The sequence below is a fragment of the Bos grunniens genome, chromosome 14 (genome assembly GCF_055505025.1).
Source record: "Bos grunniens cultivar Pamir isolate PY7600 chromosome 14, Bosgru_T2T1.0, whole genome shotgun sequence".
Taxonomy (NCBI): Eukaryota; Metazoa; Chordata; class Mammalia; order Artiodactyla; family Bovidae; genus Bos; species Bos grunniens.
The window spans coordinates 82,464,657-82,477,630 of NC_141178.1; the positions used below are offsets into that span (position 1 = coordinate 82,464,657).

General features: G+C 57.8%; 1 protein-coding gene across 1 annotated transcript; it reads left to right on the forward strand.

The window, feature by feature from the left end:
- The first annotated feature begins 6,668 nt into the window (after positions 1-6,668).
- Positions 6,669-12,118, forward strand: LOC147359788 (cytochrome P450 11B1, mitochondrial-like). Its single transcript, XM_086338133.1, is given in 9 exon segments — positions 6,669-6,907; positions 7,283-7,438; positions 8,235-8,434; positions 8,529-8,732; positions 9,004-9,158; positions 10,570-10,736; positions 11,154-11,232; positions 11,307-11,504; positions 11,636-12,118. Coding segments are annotated over 9 exon segments (1,512 nt in total). The 3' UTR covers positions 11,750-12,118.
- Positions 12,119-12,974: the final 856 nt, after the last annotated feature.

Below are 12,974 nucleotides of genomic sequence, written 5' to 3' on the forward strand. Positions count from 1 at the left end.
GGAAAATGTACAACGCTATCCTGGTGTCCGTTGGAAAATTAAGCATATACAAAATTGAAAAAAAATATTGCTGGTCACATAAGAAAAAGTGATACATGACAATATGTAAAAACTCACAACATCTGCTGTTCTACTGACAAGACAGTGCAAACCCAGGAGAAAGCATGTAGCACTTATCTCCTTAACTGGTATTCAGGATATAGAACTTCTTCCTAGCAACTGGTAACTAAAATAGCAGATCATCCAATAGAAATTTGAGAGAAAGGCATAAAGGCAGTTTACCAGATAGGAAATTTGTGAGGGTACTAAATATAAGAGAAGTGGCTGAACACAATTTCTCTTGGAGCAAATGATGTCCCCAACAAGGATGATTAAACATTCAAAGACAACCACACCATGTGTTGGTGAGATTTTGAAGTGTGTGGGCTCCTGAGGAGTACAAATAGGTATAATCAGTTGAAATGTCTCCCACAGCCTCTGCCAAAGCAATACTTAAGCATATCTGAGCCCCCAGATTACCACTCCTGGGCACTCAGCTCCTGAAATGCTCGCATGGCCACACCTCAAGACAAGGACAAGCTCGTTCACCGCAGCACTACTTGGTATAAATTACAACCAGAACCAGCCTTAAAGTCCGCCAATAATGCCCAACAATAAACTGTCTTCATCAGAGCATACAACTGTGAGAATGAAGAACATACAACCATACACAAAGACAGGGACTCATATCACAAACATCAGTAGAGAAGAGAAGGCAGCAACAAAAACTCACAAAGCAGGATTTCATTGTTAGTGGTTCAAAAGCAGACAAACTCACATATAGGCTCAGGAACCCAGCCCCTTTCTTCTTAGAGTTGCACGGGTCTGCTTCTACTGCCTGAATAGAGGGATGTGGGGAGGAATTTGGGGCTCTCCACCCAGTTCAGTTTCCTGAGATGGATTCTGGTAGGGGCTATGTACATTTGGTGAAAATCCGTAAAGCTGTCCACATAGTGTTATGCACTTTGTGTAGAATGTTGAATTTTAAAGGCCCCTCTGATGAACAAGGGGGAGGGGAAAGTTCTGGGAGGTGACTGAAGCCCAGGGCATCCATCTCACCCTGGAAATGGGAATAGTGACTGTAGCATGCACCTTCTGGGAAAGCTGCCAGGGGAGGGTGAGACAACTCGTGACCCCAAACTATGGATCGCACAAGCACAGGGAGGGCTCCAGCTGTGTGGCTGCTGGGTCCCTGGGAGAGTGGGGAACCCACAATCACGCTCCTGTCACAGATTTTCCCCACCCTTGGAGCTCATGTTCCTGGAGGAAAGAAGGATGTGGGCCCCTAGCACAGACCCCATGGAGTGGGGCAGGGACCTCTCACCTTTCTGACTGAGAAGGGGCTTGCCGGCCACCCTCCCACTCCCTGCCAGTGACCCTGTGTTCTGGGTTCTCTGCTCCTCAGCTGGATCAGCCAGGCCAGACTGACAGGGCCTTGGCCACATTACTGTCATGGCTGCCAGTGTGCCAGTGGAGTCTCTGAAGTGCCCCCCGTAGGACCGCAAGCCCCTATTGGAAGAGATCCTTGTTGGCTTCACAGAGTGCAGGTCGCAATCAGGCAGAGTAGGCATGGTGGTCCCCAGGGTGCGGAGTGTAGCCAAAGCTTGCTGACTCTAGATCGAGCCTTTGTCTGCCACTGGTCTAGTGCCTCAGATTCCGTGTGCTCATTGCACAGTCCGTCCTCAGTCTCTGGCCGGTAACTGAAGCCCTGCTTCAAGCTGCTGCAGGTCAAGGCCGCCTGAGATCGCCACTACAAGACACACTGACTTCTCACCCCGTTTAGAAATAAAACACATGACAAGTACAGCCCGAAGTTGAAGAGGTAATAGAATGAGATGTGGAAATGGCTCTGTTCGTATCAGCTCGTGTGAACTTCAACGTGGAAAAATGCGTGAGAGCTAAAGGAGGATGGAGATTTTGCATTCAGAAGGGATTTTGAAACTCAGAGTACCTTTCCTAACTGGATTAAGCAAGAAAAGAGTCGTTTCTGTTGTTTGCAAATTAAGAACACAATTCTAGATGTCAATGCCCTCCCTACTTCCCACCCTCATCATTCCCAGTAGAAAATAGAAAATATTTGGGAAATGTGATAAGAAAAGTATTACAGAACAAAACCAGACGTGGCAGGATAAGAACGTATACAATCACACAGAAACGCTATAGACCAGGGATCTCATTTTCCAACTCCAAAAACCCGGAAAGTGACAGCAAATTCAACGCAAAACGAAGGGCCTAAAACAGAAACAGCAGAGAATGGAATGGGGACGCATTGCTATGTGTCAGGTGGAGGTTCCTGTACCCAGGGGTGGGGCTGGTAGATGGATTGGGGAAGCCGAGGGACCCCATGGGTGGGGGTGCTTTGGGGCTCGGCTGGCAGAGTTGTGTCAGCGGGATTCTGCAACCTTGTTCTAGGGGAGCAGGGTCAAATGCCAGGATCTGTCAACACTGATCTGAGGCCAAGTCTGGGGCTCTAGCCCCCCACCACCCTTGACCTGCCCAACTTTCTAGAACATTCGACACTCGCCGTGTTCTGCCCAGAACTTCGGGGACCTACCCCCTCCCCAAGCCCCTGACTCACTCCCCCCAACCCCTTCCATCCTCTTGTCCAGACCATCTATAATATTTTGTCTCCTTTTTCTGCCCAGATCTTCTGGAAGTTTCCCCATGGCAACCATATCTTGCCCCATATTTTGGAACCTTCCCAGTTGTGTTTGCTCAAGATTACTGACCTTCCCTGTGGCCTTGGCTTCTGCTTAGACCTTCTGGGACATTTGCCACCACACCCTTCCACCCCTACTCCCCTGGGTCCTGCCTGGCCTTCTGAAACCTTCTCCAGGGTCTGTGTTCCTTGAAGACCTTCTGGAGCCTTCCTTGAGACGCATCCTGCCAAGAACTCTGGATCCTTCCTGTAGTCCCATATCCTTCCCAGACTTTAGAACTTCCTACCCCCACCTCCCGCCCTGTGTCTTGCCCAGACCTCTTGGAAATTTGCCTGCCCTTGTGTCCTGCCCAGACCTTCTGGACATGCAAGCCTTCACCGAGCCCTAGAACCTTGGCATTAACTCCACGTCCTCAGCAGACCTGCTTTCCAATTTTCCTTCACAGTAATCATCACGGGATCTTTCCACTCTTCAGCTTCTCAACCTATTTGAAACTGTTTTTTCTGGTGCATATAAGTGTCTAGTTCAGTCCAGATACAAAGTGTATTACAATGCTGCAAACTTCTGATGTGTGTTTCATTCATTTAATATTGTCTTGCTAGCCAGTCCTTCTGTTTTTGGTCATCCTCCTTTTCATGTGTCCTGCAATAATTCTGTCCATCATCGTTAGAAATTCAATTGTGTGACTGTAAGCAAAGGGGACATATTCTGTCTGTTCATATTGAGCTAAGTGTGTGAATGAAAGGTAAACCTTCGATTATGTCACTCATACAATTCAATTGGGTAAATGTCCCCCTTTGTAAGAATTGGAGTTGATGTATGATACCACTTAAGTTACAGGTGTAGGATATAGTGACTGAAAGTTTTTAAATGCATAGTCCGTTCGTGGTTACCGTAAAATATTGGCTCCATCTCCCGTCCTGTACAACATATGTCCCTGTGGCTTACTGTATACAGAAGAGTCCCCCACCTCTATACTGCCCCTCTCCTTCCCTCTCCCCACTGGTAAGCACTAGTTTGTTCTCTATATCTGTGAGTTGGTTCTTTTTTGTTGTAGTCGCAAGTTTGTTTTATTTTTCAGCTTCTGCGTATGAGTGATAACATAACGGTGTTTGTCTTCTTCTGTATGACTTCCCTCTGTAGCACAATGGCCTCCAAGTGCATTCATCTTATTGCACATGGCAAAATCTCATTGTTTTTTATGGCTGAGTAGTATTTCCCACATAGTTCTGGTGGCTCAGATGGTAAAGAATCTGCCTGCAATGCAAGAGACCTAGATTTGATCCCTAGGTTGGGAAGAGGTCCGGGGGAAGGGCATGGAAACTCAGTATTCTTGCTGCAGAATACCATGGACAGAGGAGCCCGGTGGGCCTCAATCCATGGGGTGGAAAAGAGTCAGACGCGACTGAGCGACTAACACGTTCACTTTCTATATATTCACATATAGACTATGCATATATTCATACATATTATGCATGTGTATATATACATATATATTTCTATATGTTCATATATATCCACGTGTATATATATGGATATACACCACTTCTTCCTCATCCAATCCTCTGCTGATGGACACTCATGCTGTTTCTATATCTTGGCAGCTGTAAATAATGGTTCTAACATCTTCGCAAATTAATGTGTTTACTTTTCTCAGATATGTACCCAGGAGTGGCCATCCTGGCACGTTGCTTGTCTTTTTCTGTTGCACACAGACTGTTACTAACAGCATGGACCTTGCAGATGCTGAGATCTGTGAGGTCCAGTGCATCAAGTAGGGGGCCCCTGCCTCCTCGAGGAGGTGCCCCGTCTATCCTGGCTGGGCTCACACTGCAGTTGGCAGTCCACTCCCCTCAGAGGACGGCAAAGAGTTCAGATATCCAGGCCAGAGGATCCTGTGGTTCGACCTGTGTGGGAAGGCTGAGGCAGGGGCTGGGCCACGGCTGGGGTTCCGGTTAACTCCCCCAGCCCAGGGAAAGAGGGGAAGGAGTCTGAGAACTGTATTGGGGCGCAGGCTCTGAGCCTGAAGTGGGAATAGGAAGGACCAGGGATGAAGTGTGGAGAATTCGGTACCCAGCACGCCGGGGAGAAGAAGGGTTCTGCCTGGGAACAGCCTGATACCGGTATCAGGGCTCCTGGGCACTGATCTTGCCCTGGGACGCCCACTGAGCGGTACTGTTCTCCTGCAAGACCCAGGCCTGGCCCCACCGGGGGAGACCATCAGGGCAGGGCCTCCCCTCTCAGGGCCCTGGGCCTTCTGGGGCTGGGCTTGGTCCTCAGCCACAGCTGTGCCTCGGGGGACGACAGCCCGGCTGGCTGGCCCTCAGCACAAGAAGAGGTCTGCCGGGGGTGGGCTCAGGGCCCATGCAGAAGGCAGAGCCCCACCTTTGGCTGCGTGGGGACCAGGGGCCCTGAGAGCACTCTCGGGTCTTCCTCTGTGAGGAGTCATTGTTTGAAGATTCCCCTGGGACCTGCACCTTTCTCTGAAGCTTGGCCGGTCTAGGAAGTACCAAGAGCTCGGCCCAAGTTCAGGAGCCTTTGGTACTAGTGCAGGCAGAGGCCACACAGACAGGAACAGGTTCAGGAGGCTGGCCAGGGTGGGCTGGGCCGAGGCAGAGGCACCCCAAGGGCAGGCTGGGGCTCCAGGCTGCGTCTCAGCCCGAGGACAGCTCTTACGCCACCTGGGGCTGAGGCCCATCGTGCATCTCGGCTTGATGAGAGACCTTGGCAGTTCTGACTCATGGCCACAGCTGAATATCGCCCAAGGAAGTGTCAAGAGAGGGAATGAGTGAAAGTAGAAGAACAAGGAACACTCAGATCTTCAGCCACCCTGCTAGAAGCCCCACGCATTCCCTGTCCTACCTCCAGAGCCTGCACGGCGGTGTCATCAGGGCACCATCCCCAAATCAGGGCTGGGGCTCCTGGGCACCTCTGCAGAGGCCCAAGCATGAGGGCCCTGGGGCCCCGCTGACACACGGGGGACCTGGGGTGGGCACAGAAGACCTGCTGTCAATCTCCTGCTTGAAAGCAGGGCCAGGGACAGCAAGACTGACCTCCTGGGAGAGCTGCCAGGGGTGGGTGAGACGACACAGGGTCTGAAACTATGGGCCCCCGAGCACAGGGAGGGCTCCGGCTGTGTGCCTGCTGGGTCCCTGGGAGGGTGTGGGGCCCACGACCACTCCCCTGTCATAGACTTTCCCCACCCTGGGAGCTGCTCATGTTCCAGGAAGAAAGAAGGATGTGGGCCCTGAGCACACACCCCATGGGGGCAGGGTCCTCTCACCTTTCTGACTGAGGAGGGGCTTGCAGGCCAGCCTCACCCTCCCTGCCGGTGACCCCGTCTTCTGGGTTCTCTGCTCCTCAGCTGGACCAGCCAGGCCAGACACCCGGGGCCTCGGCCACAAACTGCCCTGGACGCCAGTGTGCCAGTGGGGTCTTTGCATCCCCTAAGTGCCCCCTGTGGGACTGCAAGCCCCCATTGGGAGGGACCCTGGCTGGCTCCTGCCTCCACCCCTGGACTCAGCATCCGGCCCCGGCAAGAGTAGGCAAAACCCGGGGCTGCAGGAGATGAGAGCCCAGCCCTTCCCACTGCTCCCCGTTAAGGTCCTTGTAGAAGAGAGACGAACATACCCAAGGTCCCCTTTCATCCCTTGCGAAGATAAGGCACCCATCCATCTTGCGCCTGTCCCATACTGGAGAGGGAGGGGGCCTCTTGCCCCACCACCGCCCCTTTGGGTCCCTGCTCCAACCCTGCCCCATTGCCAAGAGCCACCTGCCAGCAGGCCTGAGTCACTGCCGGACCCAGCGCCATCCATCTCCGTCCTCCCGCTGGAGGCCTTCAGCCTGAGCGCAGCCCCAGGCTTCCTGGTCTGGCCCAGAGCCAGTCTGGCCTGTGACGTGATCAGATCGCCTGGGCAAGCAGGCCCGGTGAGATAAAAGGAAGGGGCTGAGGGGGTGGGGAGCAGCAGGATGGCACTGTGGGTAAAGGCCAGGGTGCGGATGGCAGGGCCCTGGCTGTCCCTACACCAGGCACGCCCCCTGGGCACCTGAGCCACTGCAGCCCTCAAGACGGTGCTACCCTTCAAAGCCATGCCCCGGTGTCCTGGCAACAAGTGGATGCGGATGCTGCAGATCTGGAAGGAGCAGGGCTCTGAGAACATGCACTTGGACATGCATCAGACCTTCCAGGAGCTGGGGCCCATTTTCAGGTAAAGCTCTCCCCGCTCACCTCAGCGAGAACACCCTCACGTTCTGTCCCCCTTGGTGCCTGAGTCCCACTGGGCCAGGGCTGTGCCACATCCCACTGAGCACATCCTGGCAGGGGCACCCGGGCCGCAGGGAAGGGGTTAGGGAAGGGGCTCCTTGGGGCAGGTGTGCGTCTCGGCCACCGCAGACTGGGGCCCTTGGCGAGCAGGAGCCCTGGGCGGCTCATTGCTGGGAGCACAGAACGCAGACCCCAGAGGAGAGGAGGCTTCAGTGAGACCGCGGGAGGGCCCGCCTGCTCTGATCCAGCGCCTGGCTCTATGGAGCGGGGACCAGGCAGGACACGGCCCCTCAGCAGACCGCAGAGCTCTGCCCCACAGGTACGACGTGGGAGGGAGACACATGGTGTTCGTGATGCTGCCCGAGGACGTGGAGAGGCTGCAGCAGGCGGACAGCCGTCACCCTCAGCGGATGCTCCTGGAGCCCTGGCTGGCCTACCGACAGGCTCGCGGGCACAAGTGTGGCGTGTTCTTGCTGTGAGGGCCGGTGGGGGTGCGGAGGGAGGGGCAGGGCGGCCTGGGTGCAGAGAGCACGTGGGACGGGGAGGGCCTCAAAGCGAGCCTGCCCGAGGCCCACCTGGGTGGCTGGGGAGAGGGTGCCCACCGGCTCCAGATCGGGCCCGTGCCCCAGGCAACTTGTGTGCCCTGGAACCGGGTAAGGGGCGAGCCACAGTGGGGACCCTCCCTGCAGGGCCAGAGGAGGGAGGGGGAAGCCTGCAGAGACCTCTGAGGGGCCTGCCAGCGGGGTGCACGTCTCCCCTCCTCCAGCCCCCAGGCCCTGCGAGTAGCCCCCCACGGGCACTGCGCCCTGTGTGGGGAACACCAGGAGATGCACTATTGGATTCTGCCTCGAGGGGCAGGGTCTGTGCAAGGACTGGAGCAGGCGGGCAGCATGGTAGAGGCCTCGCCCACGCTGGGGCGCGGTGAGAGCAAGCTGGGCCAGCTCCCAGGGGCTCAGCCTCCTTTCTCTCAGAAGAAGTCTCCAGGCCTGGATTGCCTCGGAGGGGACATGTGTGTGGCAGGCAGGGGGCCTGCGAGTCTGCAGACACCCCAGCAGCAGTCTCAGCCAGAAGCCCCTGTCTCAGCCTGGGTGATGTACACGACGCTGCCCCAAGGAAAGAGGTGCTGCATTGATGCCAACGGGATCAGCCTGCCCCTAAGGACCAGCAGGTGGCTCCCTGTGTGGCCCGTTTCACTCTGGAGAGAGGAAGGTGGGGTGCAGGACGGGGCCACTGCTGACTGACACCCTGACACTTCGCTCCCTGCTCTACAGCAACGGGCCCCAGTGGCGTTTGGACCAACTGCGGCTGAACCCAGACGTCCTCTCGCTGCCAGCCCTGCAGAAGTACACACCCTTGGTGGATGGCGTGGCCAGGGACTTCTCCCAGACCCTGAAGGCGAGGGTGCTGCAGAATGCTCGGGGGAGTCTGACCCTGGACATCGCGCCCAGCGTCTTCCGCTACACCATCGAAGGTGTGGGCTGGGGAGGCAGGCGCACCTCAGGGCGTGGGGGGAGCTGGCCCTGAGGCCCAGGCTGCCTGGGGCTCAGGAACCCCTCATCCCACAGCCAGCACCTTAGTCCTTTACGGGGAGCGCCTTGGCCTTTTGACCCAGCAACCAAACCCTGACAGCCTGAACTTTATCCACGCGCTGGAGGCCATGTTGAAGTCCACCGTGCAGCTCATGTTTGTGCCCAGGCGCCTGTCACGGTGGATGAGCACCAACATGTGGAGGGAGCACTTTGAGGCCTGGGACTACATCTTCCAGTATGGTGAGGGCCGGAGCCCGGGCAGTGCGGTGACTAGGGACCCCGGGGCCCCCTCCACTCACCACAGTCGCAGAAGGACTGAGGTCCCGGGAGGGGCTTGTGGCTTCGTTATGGTCCCAGACCCATCGGCAGTGATGCTGGCCTGGGCGGGCCTGAGAACTGGGGCAGGACGTGGAGAATTGGGGGTATGGAGGAGGGTAAAGGGCGGGAGGATGACAAAGAGCAGTGCTTCCCAGCGCCAGACCCGGGGCTTCTGTCGCTATGCATCCTGCAGCCAACAGAGCCATCCAGAGAATCTATCAGGAGCTGGCCCTCGGCCACCCGTGGCACTACAGCGGCATCGTGGCAGAGCTGCTGATGCGAGCAGACATGACCCTGGATACCATCAAGGCCAACACGATCGACCTCACTGCTGGGAGTGTGGACACGGTCAGGCCAGCACCCAGCCCTTCCCATAGAGCAGGGAGCTCCCCTGCCTCCAGGCAGCCTCCTCCCAGGGCAAATGTCTCCTCCACGCCCCTCCCCAGTCTATGCCTCCAGCTTCCCAAAGGGAAGGAGTCTATGGTGACCCACATGAGAAACCAGGCTCCAGACAGAGTGTAGAGTGGCCGGAGGCCTGGGTACCTGCAGCATCAGAGGTCCCCGGGGTCCTGGGGGGAGGGGAAGGGCTGAGGTTCGGCTGCAGAGTCACACTAGAGACCTTTTCCAGGGACAGACACGATCCTTAGGAGGTGACTGGCTAATGGGAGGGGCAGCAAGAGGTTCTAGCATGTGGGGGAGAGAGCAGGTGGCAGGGAAGCCAGCCCAGGGGGCGGGCCAGGCCCAGGGTGTACAGTGCAGCTGAAGTGTCCTGCCTCTAGACCGAGCCTCCCTCTGCCAGCATCTCTGAGGGCCAGGCACCCAGGCCCTGAGCTGAGGTGCGGGCTTCAGGTGGAGACACTCCCTGAGCCGGGGCTGTGATGCAGCCATAAGGTGAGAGACGGTGGGCCAGGCATGTGCCTGCTCTGGGAAGGCTTCCTGGAGAAGGACAGCTTTTGCTGAAATTGGAGAGACCACACAGAAGAGGAGGCCCAGAGGGCAGCAGGCCAGGCCCTGCAAGAGCCGGCAGCGAGGAAAGGCCATGAGGCTGAGTGGAGGGAACAGGGCAAGCGGGCAGAGGAGGCAGACAGGGTCAGGGCCTCTGTCAGGAAGGGCCTTGCACACCCGGCCTGTATCCCAGGCTAGAGGAAGCCAGTGTGAGGAGTATCTCACTCAGGCATCGGGTCCCTCACAGGCCACAGGGCAGAGCACAGTACGGACTACAGCTCAGGGAGCCCCAGGGAGGCCCGATCTGCACGGCAGCGGATGCCAGGGGCAGGTTACCTTGGGGACGACATTTAGGAGATACCGAGCTGCCCAGGTCTCCAGCTGGATAGCGGGCACCACTCTTTGCACATGGAAATGATCCAGGAGGAGGCAACGGCTGGGAGTCTGGGTGGCCGGTTCCTGCTAGGACCCTGTGAACCGACCTGCCTGTGGATGCCCAGATAGACCTCAGCTCCTCAACTCTGCCCACTTAGTAGATGCCAAGAGTGAGCCCCTCCTGGACCCAGAGGAGGAAGAGAACCTCAGGTTCTGAGGTGGCCAGAGGAGGCCTGGGTCTCAGTGACGTTGGGGGCGCCTCCCCTGAGGGATTCAGGGAAAGCTGACGAGCTGGTTTTAGAATCTCCAGGACTCCAGGTCTGGGCTTTGTGGTCTCCGAGCATGCAGGTCCCCTGTCCCCAGAGGACCACCATCTTTCTGGGAGAGGCTCCGGAGTGGAGGGGCACGGCCTACACCTGGCCCTCTGCGCCCCCTGCAGACAGCCTTCCCCTTGCTGATGACTCTCTTTGAGATGGCTCGGAACCCGGAGGTGCAGCAGGCGCTGCGCCAGGAGAGCCTGGTGGCTGAGGCCCGGATCTCAGAAAATCCCCAGAGGGCCATCACGGAGCTGCCTTTGCTGCGGGCGGCCCTCAAGGAGACCTTGAGGTAGGCGAGATGGACCTGGACTTCCCCACGACCCTGGCCCCGTGCCTGCAGAGCCCTCTTGCTGGGCTTGACGACGGATCCTGGGGCTGAAAGCTCCTTTGCCCAGGGGTGCACACTCCTTGTACCTCCTCTTCTTCTCCCTGGAGGGGAGCCTGGTGCTTCTTCCTCCGGGATCCCACCTCAGTGTCCTGGTGACCTTGTCAGTCACGTCCTCGCTGGCTTGGGGAGCTTTGGCTTACTTGGGAATTGGAAGGGAGGAACGCCTCAGGATCTGGGCTTCCCAGTGCCAGGAGTGACCTGTGAGGGTCCAGGGTTGGGAGGCTGCCCTCAGGCTATATGCACTGGGCTAGGAAGGCTGCAGAGGGTGTCCGGAGCCCGGTCACAGCTGAGGACCCTGCTGGATGCTCCTGTGCGCAGGCTGTACCCCGTGGGTATCACCTTGGAGCGGGAAGTGAGCTCGGACCTGGTGCTGCAGAACTACCACATCCCAGCTGGGGTGAGTGAGGCCCTGGAGCCCCGCCGAACTTCACCCAGGGGCCAGCTGACATTGGCCCCTTCCCGCTGCTGCAGACGCTGGTGAAGGTCCTACTCTATTCCCTGGGTCGAAATCCCGCCGTGTTCGCCAGGCCTGAGAGCTATCACCCCCAGCGCTGGCTGGACCGCCAGGGCTCTGGAAGCAGATTCCCGCACCTGGCCTTTGGCTTTGGCGTACGCCAGTGCCTGGGGCGGCGCGTGGCCGAGGTGGAGATGCTGCTCCTGCTGCACCATGTGAGTGGGCCGCGAGGGGCACGGGTGGACAGCCTGGCCGGGGACCCCTGGCTTCGTTCTGGGGCGCCCAGCCTCAGGGCCCTGGAAGGCAGGGCAGGCTGGGGCCAGGTGGAACCCTGCCTCTGTCCTAGGTGCTGAAGAACTTCCTGGTGGAGACACTGGAGCAAGAGGACATAAAGATGGTCTACCGCTTCATACTGATGCCCTCCACCCTGCCCCTCTTCACCTTCCGGGCCATCCAGTAGTCCTGTCAGCACACTGCCGGGCCACGCACGCTACAAGCCCTCTGCCGGACCCCGACCACACCTCTTTTCTCCTACAGGCCCTGACTTTTGAGTCACACCACTGTGCAGCCAGCACTTTGCACTCATGGAACAGCACAGGCCCCCGCGGGTCAGGCTTGCTGGCCTGTGCAGCAAGGCCAGGGCAGAGCTGGGGATGAACCTTGGTGGCAGGTCCTGGTCGCATGCCCAGTCCCACCAGCTCTTTCTCCAGCAAGGAGCGCTGTCTGAGGGCCCTTGACCCCAGTCACCCCAGCACTAGCCCCAGGCCCCTCGTGTGGCCATCCAAGCGACGGGCCTCAGACTGTACCGTCTGCCTCCCTGTCCAGTCTGTATACCTCCTGTGCTCAATTCTGCTCCAATGCAAGAGCTGACAACTTGGGCGTGCCCTGTCCTGATGGCTGCCATTTCAAGTGCCGTCCCCTTTGCCTCCAGAGCTCTGGCATGGACTTGCCTTCAAGCTGGGTTGTTATCTGTCTACCTAGCCTCTTGGGCTCACCCTGGCAGTGCCAGTCGTCTGTGATTGTGGCTGAAGTGCCCAGCCCAGGCCTGGACAGGCAGGTCGTGAGTCAGGTTTCCTAGAAGAGACGCTGCCAAAAGCCAACCTGGACATCAGGGTCAATGATACTCATCTGAGAGCACGAGGGATGGTGAACCCCTCTGGCACGAGGCAGGCCGGCCATAGAGAAGCCTCTAGAAGAAGGGTGTGGGGCCACCTCTCACTCCCTTCAGTAGAGCCAGTCTGAAGTGCCCACTACCCTCTCACAGTGACCCACAGTGACCCACAGAGGGACCACCCTGATCTCAAGGCCGGAAGAGGCTTTGAACCACTGAGAGCCAACTGGGACCCCCTAGTTGCAGAAGCAGGCAGTCTGTCCCATCCCACCTAGGGCCAGGTGACACCCAGGTAGAAAGTGGGCCCAGAGGCAGGATGAGGGGCCGTGGGGTCTCTCCACTCTCCCGCCCTCGCCACCCCCAGTTCATCTGCTGAGGCACAGGCAGGCCGAGCAGGCAGCAAGGTGTGAGGAGTCGTGTTTCTGGCTGCACCAGCCCTGCCCCTACTGAGGGCTGGGGGGTCTCTCCACTCTCCCTGCCCCAGTGAACTGCCCCCCAGGGCATCTGTTCAGTGCCAAGATCCCTGGAGGAGGACAAGAGCTGCACACCCCGTCACCACTCCAGTCCATCCGCG